Source organism: Thalassophryne amazonica, chromosome 11 (genome assembly GCF_902500255.1).
Source record: "Thalassophryne amazonica chromosome 11, fThaAma1.1, whole genome shotgun sequence".
NCBI lineage: Eukaryota > Metazoa > Chordata > Actinopteri > Batrachoidiformes > Batrachoididae > Thalassophryne > Thalassophryne amazonica.
The window spans coordinates 77,325,755-77,346,443 of record NC_047113.1 but is presented as its reverse complement, the minus strand read 5'-3'; the positions used below and the strand labels follow the sequence as shown (position 1 = coordinate 77,346,443).

At 40.4% G+C, this 20,689-nt stretch overlaps 1 protein-coding gene across 1 annotated transcript in view; it reads left to right on the top strand.

Annotated features, from left to right (window-relative positions):
* Window positions 1-1,960: 1,960 nt before the first annotated feature.
* rnf4 (ring finger protein 4) overlaps window positions 1,961-20,689 on the top strand; it is a 55,053-nt gene continuing 36,324 nt past the window's right edge. The window contains exon 1 of the mRNA XM_034180959.1: window positions 1,961-2,099. Within this exon, the coding sequence (XP_034036850.1) occupies window positions 2,088-2,099 (12 nt within the window). The 5' untranslated portion in view covers window positions 1,961-2,087. The remainder of the gene's footprint in view (window positions 2,100-20,689) is intronic.

Sequence of the window (20,689 nt, the reverse complement as noted above, 5' to 3'; positions counted from 1 at the left end):
TTGATAAAGCAATGCGCGCCGTCTCGAGCAGCGTGTGAAACAAAGGAATTCAGGCGAGAGGGCTGGACCACATCTCACTCAAGGCCTGCCCACAGGGAAATGACGTCACCGACACGTGTGAAAAACTGACGCATGCGCACGAGGGTTCAAGCATGATTGGTGTAATCGCACGTCATTCAAATCCATATAGTTAAAAAAAAAAATGTCGGTTTCTTATCTAATACACCTCGTATACTCTGAATAATTTACTGTTAAATTTCACTGTCTTTTATTTGGCTAAAAATTACTTGCCCCACGGAAAGGACCTTTTTGGAGTTGCACTCAGATCTCGCTGCAATGCAAATTACAATGACAATAAAGGCAATTCTGATTCTGATTCAATCAAGACAACATAATTGACTATCAAAGGAAAGTGGCATTAGCAAGGAGAGTTATTAAATCTTCCAAAAAGAATGCGTGGAAACAGTTTTGTTCGACTATTGGTAGCGACACCCAGCTGAATGATGTGTGGGCAATGATAAGGACAATGACAGGAAAGAAACGGTATAATAATATCCCTATACTTGTGGATGGAGATTCTCACGCCATTACAAACAAAGAAAAGGCAGATTTATTGGGTACAAAGTTTGCTAATATACAGTGGTAGTCATTTAGATGATATGCATAGAATACGAATGGGAACTGCTTCAAAGTAACCCAGAGACAACATTGAAGAAGTTCAGAGAGATTACGCCTTTGGATGTGGATTTTTTTTTTTTTTTTTTCCAGATGGAGCTTTGAGAGTTGTTCTCCATCTATTTAATAAAATCTGGGAAGCCGGGCAACTGCCAGCGAGCTGGAAGTACTCAATCATACTTCCATTTGGCAAACCGGGGAAAGATCCAGCAGATGCAGGTAATTACCGCCCTATAGCTCTCACATCTCATTTAGCAAAGTGGGTGGAGAAAATTAATGTTGATCAGTTATCATACGATTTGGAGCAGAAAGGTTTATTTAATCCATATCAATGCGGATTTAGGAAAGGACGGGGTTCACTGGATGCTCTTGTTAAAGTCAGTAACGAAGCAGAAAAAGCTGTCAGTTGTAAAGAAGCTATGGTAATTGTGTATTTTGATATCGAAAAGGCATACGATTCCATGTGGAGAGAAGGACTGTTAATCAAACTGCAAAACATAGGTGTTAGAGGCAGATTGTATATCTGGGTGCTTGAGTTTTTGTCTGACCGTACCTTTAAAGTGAGGGTTGTAGGATGTCAACTGGACTCCCGCAAGGTAGCTCCATAAGTGTTGAAAGTGTTCTACCTTATGAGGTCTGTATCGATTTATGACTGGGGTTCAGATAAGCAGTCTCTTCTTGGCATCTGCAGAGCACTAATTCATTCAAGTATTGACTATGGGTGCATAGTGTATGGAGCAGCTGCCAGTAGTGTTTAAGCTAGAATTGACAGAATTCAGTACCGAGCTCTCCGGATCAGTATTGGAGCATTGCAAATGACTCCTGTGAATGCACTGTTGGTGGAAGCAGGAGAACTGCCTTTGAGTCTCAGGTGAATTAAGTTGTCATTTGTTTTCTGGGTAAAACTGAAAGGTTCAGGTACAGAACAGCCTGCTAAGGATGCACTGGGCGACTGCTGGGAATATCAGCAGACTAAATGTAGAGGGTTTTGTTTATTATTATCGTTGTTATTTTTTTGTTTTATTGCTATTATTTTTATGTCCACTTAACATACACCAGAATGTAACCTGAAGTATCTATGCATCCATTGACACATCCGGTACAGTAGGTGGCGGTATGGACCTAAGGTGATGGTTGCCACCCGCCAATCAAAGGAGGGAAGAAGAAGAAGAAGAAGACGACGAAGAAGAAGAAGAAGGGGAAAAAACAAACAAACAAACAAAACAAAAAAAAAACAACAACTCTCAGTTCGCCAGTGTCCTGTAGGAGGCAGAAGAGCGCCCCAAGCGCTGGCGGAAGTCCAGAAGGAGACTGAGAAGCATACGTTATGTTTGGGTGTTAGCGGTTATCCTGACATACTAATTGTCACGACGATAAAACAAAGAAATAATCAAACAAAGTGGAACTTTGAGATGAGCGCTGCTGTAAGTTTAATTTCCCGTTGTTTAGGCCTAAATCTTCATGACTACATTGAGCTTGGTTTCAGGCACACTCACGAGCGCCACTAGCTTAGTTTATGTCAAGCTAAAAGTCAGGGCTGTGAAATAAAAAATTTGAAATCCGAGGAAAATTTGCAGGGGGGGGCGGTACAGCTCCCCAGGAACCGGAATTATTTTCCTTTTAATTGTAAACCAAATTATGCACGGTAACACGGTAAGAATTCTTTTCTCCCTGGAAAATAAACATTCTGCTGTTCAAACAGGATTTTAGACAAGATTATGTGAGTTTTTTCCACTAATCTAGGCTTTCTTTCATTGTAAAAAAGACTGGTTTTGAATGGATTTAGGCTGCTTGAATTTACACAAGAATATAAATGACTTTTTACTACAAGGTATGTTATTCATATTTTACCATGATTTTCCAAATATTCTACAAGCTTTAGCTGTGGTTTTTGAAATGCTGTAACAGTCTTTTCAGTCTTCATAAAGTTCATGTAGTTTAATTGTTCTGAGTTAATGCATAATTTGGTTTACAATTAAAAGGAAAATCGTTCCAGGTCCTACTTGCACGTCATATTCTGTTATTTCAACATCATCATCATCAAATTGTAAAATTTACAGTACTAATGAAATTATGAAGATAACTGAAGTTTTAAGCGTGGCCGTAATAAATATTTAAGAAACTTATATGAGCATTGTAAACATTGACACAATGGAGTTTGATGCGGAAGAGTTCAGAAAGATACAATTGGAATGGTTTGATTACCATTTACAGTTGGTGATGTAAGACTTGGGTTTTAACTTCGTGTTAAAATAAGAACAAGAAGCTGCACTGAAAGAGATCTGTCTGGGAAGAGACACATTCTGTGTGTTGTTGCTCCAATGAGAGCGGCACGCTTATTGAGCTAAGTCAAGGCCAAAAGTTTTGTAATCTGAAATAAAAAAAAAGATTAAAAAAATAAATTTTGAAACTAAAAATTTAATGTTTGCTCTTGAATTTTGTAATCATTTAAAAAGTATTATCAAAATAAAAAGTGTAAGATATATATTTTTCAGTTGAAATACATTTTTGATTCAGCTCTAATTATTTTGATCAAATAATTTATTTTCGTTCATATTTCTTTTTTTCACCTTCATATCTTTTTTTGCACTTTCAGATCTTATTTTTTCAGTTTCAAACTTTTGGCCCTGTTCTGGCGTGGCTCCAGTTGAGAGGGGCGTGGAATTGTGAGTGACAGCACAGCAATCAGTCCTCACATGATGTTGCTTTCAGGAAACGTGGGTACTTTGACAGATAATGACTTAACACTTTCTCTCCACTGTATTGTCTTGATACCTGTAAATAAAGTAGTGCTGAGGACAAAGATGTCTATTACAAGTAATTCTATACCACTCTTGGTCATTTTTGATATTTAAAAACCGGAAAATATGCAAGATTGTAAAGTTTAACACCTATACCTAAAAACCCGATGTGTCCCAAATCCACAACAAGACCCGTGAACGCAGCACAGCATCACCGCATGAAAATGAGGCAGGTCACTCATTTTACAGGCTGCCAGCAGTTATTGTCCATCAAGCAGTGGAGTGTTACAAGCTTTCTAAGTGACACAAAGAGACCTGGCTCAGCAGATCTGAAGGAAGCTTTAATATGGTCAGAACCAAGCAGACCGCCCGTAAATCCGAAGCCACCTGGAAGAGCGCTCCGGCTACCGGTGGGGTGAAGAAGCCTCACTGTTACAGGCCCGGCAGTGTGGTACTCCGCCGCTACCAGAAATACACCAAGCTGCTGATCCACAAGCTGCCCTTCCAGCACCTGGTGAGAGAAATCGCTCAGGACTTCAAGACCGACCTCCGCTTTCAGAGCTCCGCTGTGATGCTCTGCAGGAGGCCAGCGAGGGTGACCTGGTCGGCAGCTTGGATTTCTGGTAGCGGTGGATCTCTCTCAGCGCCGGGCCTGTAACGGTGAGGCTTCTTCACACCGCCAGTAGCCGGAGCGCTCTTCCGGCTTTGGATTTACGGGCGATCTGCTTGGTTCTGGTCATATTAAGGTTACGCTGTGAACTGTAACTTTGTTACATCGTCATTAAATTCACTATCCGGTACAACATACGGATCCACTGAACCAACTGCTACACATTGATCACAATAAACAGCTTTGTCTCGAGGGTTTGAAGCCTCGTAATAAGCTTTCTATTCTCTCTATTTTCTTTCACATGCCAGTCATCTATCAAAGTACCCACGTTTCCTGAAAGCAACATCATGTGAGGACTGATTGCTGTGCTGTCACTCACAATTCCACGCCCCTCTCAATCGAAGCCATGCCCTCCCACGCCAGAATGGGGCCAAAAGTTTGAAACTGAAAAAAAAACAAGATCTGAAGGTGAAAAAAAGAAATATGAATGAAAATAAATGATTTGATCAAAAAAAAATTACAGAGCTGAATCAAAAATACATTTAAACTGAAAATATATATCTTACACTTATTTTATTTTAATAATACTTTTTAAATAATTATAAAATTCAAGAACAAACATTGAATTTTCAGTTTCAAAATTTATTTTTCAATCTTTTTTTTATTTTCAGATCACAAAACTTTTGGCCTGGATTTAGCTCCATACATGCTGAGCAGGGTGGCGAAAGAAGTCCGGCGAGTTCAATCTGTGGGCGCGAGCTATCCCACAATGCCAAAATAGCAGAGATGTCGGTCCAATGAGAGCAGCACTCTGAGCAAGGTGGGTTTGGGTTCCGGGTTAGCTTCAGGTGGCTAGTTAATCGTGACTGAGATTTATTGTGAAATTGTTGTTTACAAATGGCGCACAATTTATCTGGTGCCAGGAGTTGTCGGTGAGGGAACATAGTTGTGGCTATGAATTGTCTTTTTTTTTTTTTTTTTTGGTCATTTGAAACAAATGGCGGGCACTGGACGGGAAATCTTGAGACCGTCGAAAAAAGTACATTTACCATTTAGCTACCATCCTCTAACGGCTGAGTGGGCTGGGGTCTCCAGCCTTTAAGGAGTCGCTCAGTTCTGAGTTCAAAATATGCTTGTAGTGCTTTGTGAATTAGTTTCTTTTTGTGGTCCTCTTGTGGCAATGTCTGGAGAGGCCAGTTGTAGGCTAGGTGGGATTACAGGGGAATATTCAGTGAGGAATTTGATACACTGTAGTGAGAACGCCTCTCAGCCGACGGTAGACGAGGGTGGGTAGCTTTAGCCTTTTCAGTTCGTTCTTCGTATGACAGTTTTTAGAGATGGAAGTTGTTTTGTGGCCCTCCTTTGCACTTTTTCTAATTCTTCAGCGAGGCCCCACATGTAGGGAGACCATACTACCGCTGCGTGTTCGAGGTGAGGGCGAGTCATGATCTTGTATAAGGCAATAAACATCCTCTCGTCCACGTAGTCGAAGGACCTCCAGAGGAGGCCGGCCAGTTGATTGGCTATTTTATGGATGTGGGTCTTGAAGTGGAGTGACTTGTCTACTGTTACCCCTAGATCTTTCTCCTCTTCCACTGTCACTAGTTTAACTAGGGTCTGGTTGTCTTGCATATCGTAATCAAAATCAGAGTGGTTATTTCCAATCTGTAAAATAGTACACTTGCTAGGGTGGAAGCACAGCTAGCATGTCTTGGCCCATTCCTGAAGTGAGTTTAGGACCTGTTGGAGTTTTTCGCAGTCATCGGTGTCCTCGACTCTCAAGTAGATTTTGGTGTCGTCTGCGAATAGAAGTAGAAGGCAATCGACCACATCCGGCATGTCATTAATATAAATCAGGAACAATATTGGCCCTAGAACACTACCTTGGGGCACATCACTTCTGACATCCATCCATTTAGAAGGGGCAACATGTACCACGACCTGCTGAGACCTTCCAGTAGGAAAGCTTGGATCCATTCTAAAACTCGTGGAGTAATGCCGTGGCTCGATAATCTTCCTCAAGAGACACTGGTGTAGCCTTGAATTGAAAGCTTTTTGAAAGTCAAGGTAGGCTGCATCAACTCCCAAACCTTCATCAAGTGCTTCAGACCAGTAATCTAGGGCTGTAAGAATCTGGTGCAAATGGATCTGCCACACAGTTAACCAATGCTGGCAATCTGTAAACCAAGTGTTTCTGATCAATGTGGTCCAAGATTTTGTCACAAATCAGACTTTCCATCACTCTGCAAAGCACTGATGTCAGCGTTATTAGACAGTAATTTTAAGTGAGAGAGCGGTCACCTTTCTTGAAGATGGCATGATATTGTCTTGCTTCCAGTCTTGGGTAATCTACCCGATGATAATGACACGTTGAAATAATGCAGATGGGTTTGGCAAATACATTAGTGATCACCACCAATATTAGGGGTGCAGGCCATCCGGTCCAGGCGGATGAGTTACATAACTACAAAATGGAAATTATCAAGGAGATATTATTTTGCTTTTATATCTTTTGGTAACTGTATTTTATTCATGGCCAATAAATAATCATGTGCTGTCGTTTAAGTGGAAAAATTAAGTTGAAAAGCCCTGCCATTTGATTAAAAAAAAGTTACAGAAATGTTGGTCTTGGGCCCAGAGGTTATGCTAATCCCCGACCAGCACCAACAAGAACCACTCAATTACAGATGGGACCGTTACGATTGGGTTGCCACAGTCTTTACACCGAGTGCCCCTGGTGGCCATTTTTGGCCTATGAAACATCGCCGAGTTCAGTACAAGTGCATGTAATTTGGTAAAGTCAATTTAAATGTACAGTGGTTCATTTCAGTCAGCTTGGTGTATAAATATTATCGTTCCAGGCAGTGAGAGCTATCAGCTGGCTGTTAGAGACAAAACAAAACCTAGTGATTTAGACAATAGCCCGGGCTTGTTTTCATCGGCCGGCCAGTTGCGGAAGTACGAATTCTCACCTTCGGATTGGCCACTTCACCAGAAGTGATGTGGATCCGCGGCAACCCATACCGATGTAATTCACATATCAGAAAATACTGATCCAACCTGCGACATTTTCCGATACCAGAGAAGAGCCACTGTGAATCTCTCAACTGCTGTTGTTTGCTCTTTGCTTGTTTACTGCCGAGCAGGAGGAGGAGAGAAAGCTGAGGTTTTCTGGAGCGGGGATTGTTTGAGAGCTGTCTTCCGCAGTGTTTTAGCTGTGTTTAGGCGGCAAATTTCTGCCCGGCTCTTGGGTTCAAATTTCGGAAAAATTAACTGAATTGTTGCTGAAAATGTCTGCTCTCAAAAGTTAGTCACTTCACTGTCTTGAGGCTGTGGAAAAGCCAGCTGCGTGTGCAGCCGAGGAGGAGCTGAACAAGGATTCGGTCCACTGAAAGGGAGAAAAGGGAGAAAACAGTGAGAGAGAAAGAAAAGAGAGGGAGACAGAGGGAGAGAGAAAGCGAGAGAGAGAGAGAGAGAGTAAACAGAGACAGAGGGAGAGAGAGACAGACAGGGAGAGAGACAGAGGACTTATTTTTAATGTTTACGCTGTAACACCTTGCTTTGACAATGTAACATATATCTCCCATATCAATAAAGCTGCTGGTCGACAATTAGCACGGCCCGGCCCAGAATCTGTTTTTCTCCAATGGCAATGTCATATCTAAGTTAGAGCCCTGGTACGCATTTTATTTGTATTCAGAAGTATGGAATGACCTTTCATAAGTTCTCATTTTAAGGAAACCTCATTCAATACTGGCAATACTGTATTCCTTTTGGAGGTAATTTTATTTTCATTTTGCAAAAGCTTTTCCAGTTTTCTGACAGAGGTCTGCTGGCAGGTCAAGTTGAGGTTCTGTGCCCTGCATTCACATTTCGGCACTTCTTTATGTAAAGGTATTTTACAATGCAGGTAAATATGTACCGGGGCCCAACTATTCCAGTTTTTTTTTTTTTTTTCAATAGCTTTTCCATTTTTCATCAGAGAGCCCGGTGTGAGGGGCTCAGCACTCTCCTAGACTTGGCACTCGCCCTTCCTTCACTGTGCATGCGGCATGGCAGAGTGCTAGCAGCGATTAACAGATTATCGCCTTTTTCCCTTAAAACTGGCCGTCTCTGCTTATACTGCCTCATTTCTGATTAAAACTGACTTTAGAATGGTTTTAGAATGGTTTAGATTTGAGGGGAGTGTGCAATTGGCATGCTGACAGCAGGAATGTCAACCAGAGCTGTTGCTCGTGTAGTGAATGTTCATTTCTCTACCATAAGCCGTCTCCAAAGCGTTTCAGAGAATTTGGCAGTGCATCAACCAGCCTCACAACCGCAGACCACGTGTAACCACACCAGCCCAGGACCGCCACATCCGCATGTTCACCTCCAAGATCGTCTGAGACCAGCCCTCGGACAGCTGCTGAAACAATCGGTTTGCATAACCAAAGAATTTCTGCACAAACTGTCAGAAACCGTCTCAGGGAAGCTCATCTGCATGCTTGTCGTCCTCATCGGGGTCTCAACCTGACTGCAGTTCGTCGTCATAACCGACTTGAGTGGGCAAATGCTCACATTCGCTGGCGTTTGGCAACGTTGGAGAGGTGTTCGCTTCAGATGACAGACGCGGTGTGTGGTGTCATGTGGGTGAGCGGTTTTCTGATGTCAATGTTGTGGATTGAGTGGCCCATGGTGGCGGTGGGGTTATGGTATGGGCAGGCGTCTGTTATGACACAGGTGCATTTATTGATGGCATTTTTAAATGCACAGATACCGTGAAGAGATCCTGAGGCCCATTGTGTGCCATACATCCAAGAACATCACCTCATGTTGCAGCAGGATAATGCACGGCCCCATGTTGCAAGGATCTTACACAATTCTGGAAGCTGAAAATGTCCAGTTCTTGCATGGCCGGCATACTCACCGGACATTCGCCCATTAGGCATGTTGGGATCTCTGGACCGGCATATACGACAGCGTGTACCAGTTCCTGCCAATATCCAGCAACGTCGCACAGCCATGAAGAGGAGTGGACCAACATTCCACAGGCCACAATTGACAACCTGATCAACTCAATGCGAAGGAGATGTGTTGCACTGCATGAGGCAATGGTGGTCACACCAGATACTGACTGGTGTACCCCCCCCCCCCAAAAAAACAAAACTGCACCTTTCAGAGTGGCCTTTTATTGTGGGCAGTCTAGGCACACCTGTGCACTAATGGTGCCTAATCAGCATCTTGGTATGGCACACCTGTGAGGTGGGATGATTATCTCAGCAAAAGGAGAAGTGCTCACTATCACAGATTTAGACTGGTTTGTGAACAATATTTGAGGGAAATGGTGATATTGTGTATGTGGAAAAAGTTTTAGATCTTTGAGTTCATCTCATACAAAATGGGAGCAAAACCAAAAGTGTTGCGTTTATATTTTTGTTGAGTGTAACTTAATTTTAATCAGTGTCAATATGCTTACCTTTCATGACCAAAATAAAGCCAGGGAAACAACTAAATAACTTACACAGACTTTTCCATGGTGCTGGAGACTCGTTAACTGATCTCAGGGATGGAGTTTGTATGGTCACCTCTGGGGGGGGGGGGGGGTTTGCCATTGTTTGGCTTCAGCAACTGGAGAGATACATTAAGTCTCTGGATCTCAACTTAAACTGGCGCGTTGCTATACAAGTTGAAATTGGTGCTAAAAAAAATCATTATTATAAATTTATATCTATCTCAGTGCAGGGAAAATGAAGTTAATACTTGGAGGATTTGGGTGTTCTGAGTGCTTTAATTGAGGAATTTGTCTCTACTGCTGTGGTATTGATAGGTGACTGGAATGCAAACCTGAAGGATCCAGACAATTCCTTATTTGCCAAGCATATGCTTAACGTCTGTGATGATCACCACCTCCATAATTTCTTCTTGTGTATGTTACACAATGACAGTTCCACCTGGTGTCATTGATAGGGTTGGGTATCGAGACTGGTTCTTTTTGAGTATCGGTTAAGAAATATTCGATTCCAGCGACATCAGTAGCCTTTTTGCCTTAAAGATTCCCTTATTGGCCCTTCAGAGCAGTCGTTGCTTTGAGTGTGTTTGTCCGGAAAATGATCATTTCTCTACGTTGATTACAGACCCTGCAGTGGGTCTGTAATCATCCGCTTCTGCAGCGTGGCTTTGCTTTGAACCTTGAACCAATGAAGCAGTGCTTTGATCTTCTTCAGAAGCGGCAAGTCTGCTTCTTATCCCCTCTCAAAGCCATTAAAATATGTCAATCATGAGTCACTTTGTGTGGATAAAGTGACTAACTGGAACTCCTGTCTTGTCGCAAGAAAGAAACGAGAATCATCCTCCGTTCCGTTGCTCCAACGCTATGCCACTTTCTGCTGAGTCGATGTCCGCTCGGAATTTATAACTTCAAAGCGAATTGCCGTTTAAACATAATGACACCTCTTTTCCAAACATTGTAATCCCAAACAATAAACTGCAATGGAATCAAAATGTCTTTTCCGTCCCAAAATGAGATGTCCTGCGCTGACGTGCAGCAGCCCAAGACTGTATGGCTGCAGACCTGCAGACTCCAACAGCCGTAAGAGTTCAGCACAGACGTATGGAGAGACTTTCATGCCATTAAGGTCCGAAATGAAATTCTTTTGACAAAAACTGCAGATTTTATTTATTTCTAATTATGTCCAGAGATCAAGGAGCCACCTTGTAGATTTTATTATGTCCAGAGATCAAGGATCCAGTGACCAATTTCATATTTATTTACTTTACGACTCAAGAAATGTTGTGCCATAGAAAGCCTGTAAAGCCTATTTTAGTGCAACAGAAAACTTCACAGGAGGCATCGATAAGGAATTGGATCGATAGAGCAGAATCGATAATGGTATTGATATAGATAAATCTATCAATACCCATGTCCCTAGTCAGTGACTCTTGGTGTTCTGAATCCTGTTTAGACCATGTTGTGTCTACAGAAGCCTTGACAGTGCCATCAGTGATATGAATGTGTGTTAAAGTTGACAGATGATCATATTCTGTTTGTCTCTGGCGGTTTGATGAGATACCTAGTGTGATGAATATTACCAACAGCTGCACACCCCAAGATTGAACTAGGAAATTCGGTCTGAAGCAGAGCGTCATAGATATCCCTGTATAACTGATGCTCTGTTCAAGGATGTCTGTATATGACTTGTGTATTGCAGAGATACAAACTGTAGCAATATTCAGCATGCAGATGCTGTGAAATTATACAACGGGATTATCAAGTGCCTTAAAAATGCTGGGAGTCGGGTCTTCAATAATGTCAGGAACCAGAGTAAATTTAATATGCCAGGATGGAAGGAACATGTGGCCGACTTATATAAAGCCTCACATGAAAAGTGAGAAGTATGGTTAGGTGCAGGCAAACCAAAACAGGGCCTAACCTTTGACCACCACAAAAAAGCCAAAGCGAGACGTAAGTACGCCGTAAGGTTTACAACCCCAATTCCAATGAAGTTGGGCCGTTGCGTGAAATGTAAATAAAAACAGAATACGATTTGCAAATCCTCTTCAACCAATATCAGTTGAATACACCACAAAGACAAGATATTTAATGTTCATACTGATAAACGTTATTGTTTTTGTGCAAATATTTGCTAATTTTGAAATGGATGCCTGCAACACGTTTGAAAAAAGCTGGGACAATGGTATCTTTACCACTGCGTTACATCACCTTTCCTTCTAACAGCACTCAATAAGTGTTTGAGTAAGTTGCCATGGCATGGGCAACTTACACATCTGTGATGGCACCATCAATGCTGAAAGGTACATCCAGGTTTTGGAGCAACACATGCTGCCATCCAAGCAATGTCTTTTTCAGGGACATCCCTGCTTACATTCCCTGGCAAAAATTATGGAATCACCGGCCTCGGAGGATGTTCATTCAGTTCTTTAATTTTGTACAAAAAAAGCAGATCACAGACGTCATGACACAAAACTAAAGTCATTTCATATGGCAACTTTCTGGCTTTAACCCTTTATTTACGGAGATGGCGCCCACGCCATATTTTCCATATGCAGATTTTTTTTTACCGTAACTCCGCCATAGTTTGTCCAATCCGAATGATTCAAAGTGCATTGTTAAGCGAACACCAAGGGCTTTCCAATGATATATGGTGTATTACGGTAAACGTAAGCCTGTGATGTCATCACGCAGAGGAAATACACAGAGGTTTCACACAAGTGCGCCGCTGATTCTCATTACCGTAAGTTTCTGTAAGCCCTCAATCTGAAAAATTTCAACACTGACAGTAAGCCAAGAACCCGTGCTTTCCAACAGTATGCTATATGTTGCATATATTACGGTGAAGTGTGAAAAAGAGCGCAAAAGTGACAGAAAAGTACAGAGACAGACAGCAAACATAAATGTAGTAATTTTTGAGGAAAGGCAGGGTGTTGGTGTCATTTGTGAAGGTGTGTGTGTGTTTTGTGGGTTGATGGCTCCATCAGCCACAAGCCACTGCCTGGTGTCAACAAGCAGTGGAAACCAAACTTGCCAGTGATCCACAAAGGGGCAGCGTTCTTGCAAGGTTTGCAAGAGGTCAACCTGCTGGATGTGCAAACTTTGTAAAATTGGCCTCTGTCTTCAGCCAGACAGAAACTGTTACAAACAGTACCACACTGACAGTGGACTGATGTAGTTTAGATCTAATTTCGATTCTTGGTTATATATTTGTATATAGTTTGACTATTGTTTTAGTCATATTGTATAATTTTGCACAAAATGAGTGATCAAATGAGTGATTTATTGCATATTTTAATAATACAGATAATAATTGATATATTTATATATAGTTTTGCACTTTGTTTGTTGTTATTCATATTGTTTGGTTCTGCACTTTAAAATTGGTTACTTTTTGAATAATTTCGCCTTGTAAAATGTTTACTTTTGCACTGTTTCTGAGTTCTAGACACACAAATTAATTATTTTGATTGTAAACACGTACAGCTTCCTGTTAAAAATGTTAAATCCAAACTTCCTTTACATAATCATTTTTCACTAAAAAAACTGAAAAAAAAAATTAAGTTCGTTTTTGTGTTTTTTCTCATTTTAAATGCTAAAACATACAAGTAATGTGTATAAATAGTTAATCAGGTGTAATATAATTGAAATTCAGGTCCTCTTGGAAAGGGTACCAAGCACACAAACATAGAACAATTATTTCTTAATTTTATTGCTATAATAAAAAATTATAACCAATCTTACATTATAGCCTCAGTAGGTAAAGGGTTAAGAAACACTATAAGAAAAAATTGTGGGCGGTCAGTAACGGTTAAATTTTTTAGACCAAGCAGAGGGAAAAAATATGGAATCACTCAATTCTGAGGAATAATTATGGAATCACCCTGTAAATTTTCATCCCCAAAACTAATCACACCTTGGAGAGCTGTTGCACCAAGTGGACTGACATGAATCATGGCTCCAACATGAGATGTCAATTGAAAACAAAGGAGAGGATTATCAAACTCTTAAAAGAGGGTAAATCATCACGCAGTGTTGCAAAAGATGTTGGTTGTTCACAGTCAGCTGTGTCTAAACTCTGGACCAAATACAAACAACATGGGAAGGTTGTTAAAGGCAAACATACTGGTAGACCAAGGAAGACAAAGCGTCAAGACAGAAAACTTAAAGCAATATGTCTCAAAAATCGAAAATGCACAACAAAACAAATGAGGAACAAATGGGAGGAAACTGGAGTCAATGTCCTGTGACCGAACTGTAAGAAACCGCCTAAAGGAAATGGGATTTACATACAGAAAAGCTAAACGAAAGCCATCATTAACACCTAAACAGAAAAAAACAAGGTTACAGTGGCTAAGGAAAAGCATCATGGACTGTGGATGACTGGATGAAAGTCATATTCAGTGATGAATCTCGAATCTGCATTGGGCAAGGTGATGATGCTGCAACTTTTGTTTGGTGCCGTTCCAGTGAGATTTATAAAGATGACTGCCTGAAGAGAACATGTAAATTTCCACAGTCATTGATGATATGGGGCTGCATGTCGGTAAAGGCACTGGGGAGATGGCTGTCATTACATCATCAATAAATGCACAAGTTTACGTTGATATTTTGGACACTTTTCTTATCCCATCAATTGAAAGGATGTTTGGGGATGATATCATTTGAAAACATTTCTTGCAAAAAGACACATAGGGTCAATGTCATGGCCTGCAAATAGTCCGGATCTTAATCCAATTGAAAATCTTTGGAAGTCGAAGAAAATGGCCCATGACAAGGCTCCTCAGAGACTGCAAGCTGTTATAAAAGCCAGAGGTGGTGCAACAAAATACTAGTGATGTTTTGGAGCGTTCTTTTGTTTTTCATGATTCCATAATTTTTTCCGCAGAATTGAGTGATTCCATATTTTTTTCCCTCTGCTTGGTCTAAAAAAGTAACCGTTACTGACTGCCACAATTTTTTTTTTTCTGATTTCTTATAGTGTTTCTTAAAGACAGAAAGTTGCCATTTCAAATGACTTTAGTTTTGTGTCATGTCTGTGATCTGCTTTTTTTTCTACAAAATTAAACAACTGAATGAACATCCTCCGAGGCCGGTGATTCCATAATTTTTGCCAGGGGTTGTATTTCAGCAAGACAATGCCAAGCCACATTCTGCCTGTGTTACAACAGCGTGGCTTCGTAGTAAAAGAGTGTGGGTACTAGACTGGTCTGCCTGCAGTCCAGATCTGTCGCCCATTGAAAATGTGTGGCGCATTATGAAGCGCTAAATATGACAACAGCAACCCCGGACTGTTGAACAACTGAAGTCGTACATCAAGCAAGAATGGGAAAGAATTCCACCTACACAGCTTCAACAATTAGTGTCCTCAGTTCCCAAATGCTTATTGAGTGTTGTTAGAAGGAATGGTGATGTAACAGTGGTAAAAATACCACTGTCCCAGCTTTTTTGAAATATGTTTGCAGGCATCCATTTCAAAATGAGCAAATATTTGCACAAAAACAAGTTTATCAGTCTGAATATTAAATAGCTTGTCTTTGTGGTGTATTCAACTGAATATAGGTTGAAAAGGATTTACAAATCGTATTCTGTTTTCTATTACATTTTACACAACATCCCAACTTCATTGGAATTGGAGTTGTATAAAAATGAATGAATGACTTAATGAAAACATGCGGAAAGAGTCAGTGGCCAAAAAGCTTTCATCTTGGATGTAAAATCCTTTTGAAAGGAGTTAAAATAATGAATCGAAGCCACACGCTCCTGCCGACCACCGCTGACGCAGTGTCAGGTGGTGTTGCCGTAAACTGCAATCTGGAAGAGCCACTTTGACGACCTTACAAGTGCCATAATAAATCCATGATAACTACAACGACAAAGTAAATAGCAGATATGAAGAGATTTTTGTGTCTCGGGAGGAGATCAGGACGGCCATCAAGAACCTGGAAAAGAACTAATCTTGTGGACTTGATAGTATCTACACCGAGCACCTTAAATATGCATCCACTCGTCTGTTAGACCTCCTTAGGTTGTCATTTTTCTAGTCTCTTAGTACATGGTGTGATCTCAGTGGTATCAGTACCTGTCATGAAGGACAAAGCAGGTAATATCATGTCCAAGGACAACTATCGGCCCAGAGCATTAGAATTATTAGCAAAGTTTTAGAATCATATTATTAAATTGCATGTCTGACTACATGGTACCCAACCCCGATCAGTTTGGCTTCAAAAGGAAGCGGGGTGCCTCTGAGTTCTCTGGCGTATCTAATGGTGTCAGACAGGGCGGTATTTTGTCCCCTCATATTATTTAATATCTACATGATGACTGAGCCACAGGCTAGATATTTGTCATGTTGGCTGCTATGATACTGGTATACTAATTAGGGAATAACCCTGTTGTGTCTGATTTGCGGACGTTCATTTCGTCATGTGGTCGCAAATTGAGCTTCCGGCGATGCCTAAGCAGAGAGCCGGTAATAAAAAGGGGTTTTATGGCGCAAATCATCAGACTCACGGGGGTTATTCCAATTCTATTTCACTTCCATCAGTTGCATGGTTTTTCAGTAGGTAATGCGGTTGGCGAGGCGTACTGTCGAGCCAAGGCAGTGTTGCTCCAACAACAGTCAGGGTGCGGAGGTAATCGTGAAAACGTGAAAATCATCAATAGTGAACGGTAATCTGTATCAGAATCCACACCAATACTTTCTAGTGGTATGTTAAATCACCCATTTTGGCAGCCGGTGTCGGTACGCGATTTCTCATGCTTTCAGCTAATGGCGCTAACAGCTAGCAGTGTGCCCAGCCGGTGTTTCTGTCGATTGTGCGTCTCGTCGCATAAATCGACAGTTCTGCGTCCCGGCAATATTGCACACGTGTGCGCATGCGCAGTTGCGCATAGCACGGGAAATGAAATTCGACAGGAATGACCATCTTGTTAGAACACCGATCAGGGAGCGGAGTAATACATCCAAATGTGAAACGGTCAGATATTTTGCCACTGTTACCCCGATATTATATGGTCTGAAATCTCACATGCTTAACCAATCAGATTCACGGAATAAATGTAATTGGATTAGAATTAACTAATCTCCAAAAAGACATGGACGAATTAAAGGAGTCCATGAACTTGTTGTCTGCGGAAATGGCTTCGTTTTAAAGCAGAACCATATCATTACAGAATTGCTGGGAGAAATCAAGCAGTTGAAGCAACAAAATACTGAATATGAACAGAAAATTCATATCTGGAAAATCTGGGGTCCAATTTGGAACAGTATTCTAGAATGAACTATGTCATCATTACTGGATTAAAATCAAACCTAGGTCCTTCTCACAAGCAGTACCAGGAGTTACTACTGAGGGCAGCGGTCATGAAGATACTACTGAGGAACAGGTGACTACATTCCTTCGTAGTAAACATATTGTCATCAACAACGATAACATCGAAGCTTGTCACACACCTTGCCATCCCGGGACAAGACATCTGTTCCAGTGATTATCGCCCGTTTCGCAAATAGAAGGCATAAAGCTGAATTTCTCAACGAGAAGAAGCTGAAAGGCACTAATGTTTACATCACAAACATCTTACTAACAAACAGACATCGCCAGGAAAGCAAGGCTGCTTAAAAACGGTAAAATAAATTCAGTCTGGTCACAATTGTAAGGTTTTTATCAAACTGAGGATGCTCCCGAAAATGCTAGAGGTCTGTGTATTAGGAACATGAGCCAGTTTAGATCGCTTGATTAAGAATGTTTCACTATTTGTTAAGGCCTAATTCTGAGAGATTCAACAATCATGTCTTGGTTTGGCATTGGGACGTTCGTTTTGCTACATTACTTTTTTCAGTTTCAGGATTATGTTTCGATTATTATGACAAATGATTCATCACAACTTACTCCTGCACAGGAGTAAAGCTAAATATTTGAAGACATCGAATATAGATTTCATAACATTGAAATAACATTGATCTGGATTGTTTTTTTTTTTTCTGGGAATATTACACATCACTGTAAATACTTTAATGAAGTGTAACTGAACGATTATCTTTGACAAATGGGATTTTCTCCATAATGCACTTTAATAGTAGAAGTCTTCTACGAACTTTTCAAAAATTCAGGATTTTTTTTTTTTTTTTTTTTTTTTTTTTTTGCCACAAATGGGATGAAGATATGGGGCGGTGGGTGGTACTTTATGTATGTTCAATTATCAAAGTCAAATATACATAACAGTCTTTTTCTTTGGAAAATATTATGGAATGCATTACAGTAGAAATCATATGTGAAAAATAAAAAAAAACATAATTGGTGGAGTTATTTTTATAGAGCTTCGGGATCAAATATAAATATCTTTGTGGATAAACTAACTGAAATGTACAACTCAGTTTAATCTTTTATTTGTTTGTGGAGATTTGAATATCGATTTACTTAATCCTCATGGTCAGGCACATATAACAGAATTTATAACTCTGTGCTTTGCGTGGGCTTGTTTTGAGTAATCACACTTCCAACTAGGACAACTACAAATTCATCAACGCTTATCGATAACATATTAACTAATGCTACTGTTGGTAACTTAACAGGTAGGTTGCTCATAAGTGACGTCAGTGATCATTTACCAGTTTTCATAGCTTTCAATTCATTTACTGATATAAGGAAGAAACAGAAACAGTAAATTTCAAAAGGAAAACACGAATAAATCCTGAGTTACAAAGGTACTCCAGAATGCATGTAAAAAATTTTATTTTTGTACAAACAGTTTTATAAAATTTAGAACAAAGAAGCTGAAAGTAAATATAAGACATAAAAACTAACGAGCATTATGCAATCGTGTAAGAAGCAATTTTATTGCAATTTATTGGAAAAAATAAAAAATAAAACCAACACTAAAGGCACCTGGAAGTTTTAAATGAAATTATTAAAAAGAAAAAGTTGTTAACGATTATCCATCTTACTTTCATACTGATTCTGACAAAACTGTAAAAGAAAATAAACTATTGCTGATCATTTCCGTGATTATTTTTTCAATGTGGGAAAACTTATCAACTTATCAAATTCAATTGTATCCTCAAAAACGTGCTCTTTGGACAACGGCAAAACAATTAATACAACTCTGGATTCAGTGTGTATTAATGAAATGGATGAAATTGAAATTGACATAGTTTGCAAGTTAAAAGGGAAAAAAATCAATTGACAGTGACAACCTTGATATGTTCTTGATTTAAAAAAATTGATTGTATTATTAAACCCTTGACTTACATTTGTAATTTGTCAATGATGACCGGGAAATTTCCTTCTAAATGAAAATAGCTAAGGTGATACCATTGTTCAAATCTGGTGATAAGCATGTTTTTTTTCAAACTACAGGCCAATCTCCTTGTTCACAGTTTTCAAAAATTCTGGAAAAGATATTTGTAAAGAGGTTGAACGATTTCTTAACTAAACAACGCATTCTCAGTGAACATCAGTATGGTTTTTTTTATTGAACAGGTAACAAATGCAACAGAAGAAGAAATACACTGTAGGAGTTTTTTTGATTTGCAGAAAGCATTTGATACCATAGATCACACCTTACTATTGAATAAATTACAGAAGTATGGTATTAGAGGACTGTCCCTTGATTGGTTAACTAGTTGTTTACAAGACAGGTACCAGTGTGTTCATTTTGGGGGGATAAACTCTGAATTTTTGAGGATTTCATGTGGGGTGCCCCACGGTTCAGTCCTTGGGCCATTACTGTTTTTATTGTATATTAATGATATTGGTTTGGTTTCTAAGTTTGTGAGATGTATTTTGTTTGCTGTGTTTGTTTGAAGTGGGGAGCATTTGGGACAGCTCCTGGACATGATGGAGATGGAACTACAAAATGTAAACATTGGTTTGATTTAATAAGTTATCGCTTGTTTTGGGTAAAACTAATGGGCCTTTCACACTGAAAGCATCAGGCCGATGCGTCAAAGCTTTCCAGCGCATCGTAAGGCCAGGGCGATGCATTTCCAACGCGTCGTGACGTCAGTCGCTTCGCTTTGGAAGCATCAAGGGGGGCGGAAATTGGTACGTCACACTCTGGCTGTTTCCACAACCTGAAAAAAGTTGAGCGATTGCCATCTTGAATTTCGCCTGAACCACAAAAAAGCTTTCAAAAAACAGCAGTAGAATGATTTTCCCATCACCCTGCTGGGAGAAGCTTTTTTTTTTTTTTTTTTTTTTTTCTCAGCTGTTTTTCGGAGTGACGTCGACCGAGGGAGGACTGACGACTTGGTGGGATATCGATCGAACCGCGACAGCGGGCCGACCTGCAAGGAGAAGCTGGGATTTGGGGCATCATCCCTGGGCAGAGCGAAGCAGGGGGCCGGGGTGATGGAGCAGACCCACTTTTTGGATATAGGGAAAAAAAATAAGTATTTGACCCCCTACCAACCAGCAAGAATTCTGGCTCTCACAGACCTGTTAATTTTTCTTTAAGAAGCCCTCTTATTCTGCACTCTTTACATGTATTAATTGCACCTGTTTGAACTTGTTACCTGTATAAAAAACACCTGTTCAGACACTCAGTCAATCACACTCCAACCTGTCCACCATAGCTAAGACCAAAGAGCTGTCTAAGGACACCAGGGACAAAACTGTAGACCTGCACAATGGACTGGGATGGACTACAGAACAACAGGCAAGCAGCTTGGTAGAAGACAACAACTGTTATGATTACTTATTAGAAAGTGGAAGAAACACAAGATGACTGTCAAATTCCCTCAGTCTGGGATTCCATGCAAGATCTCACTTTGTGTGGTAAGGATGATTATGAGAAAGCTCAGAACTACACAGGAGGACCAGGTCAATGACCTGAAGAGAGCTGGGACCACAGTCACAAAGATTACGTTAGTAACACATGATGCTGTCATGGTTTAAAATCCTGCAGGGCAGCAAGGTCCCCCTGCTCAAGCCAGCACATGTCCAGGTCCATTTGAAGTTCACCAGTGACCATCTGGATGATCCAGAGGAGGCATGGGAGAAGGTCATGTGGTCAGATGAGACCAAAATGGAGCTTTTTGGAATCAACTCCACTTACCATGTTTAGAGGATGAGAACAACCCCAAGAAAACCATCCCAAAACAAACTGGGAGCAGCCAAATGGACAACAACAATGATGGAAGTTAATTCCTCAGATAAATTTTATTGCATT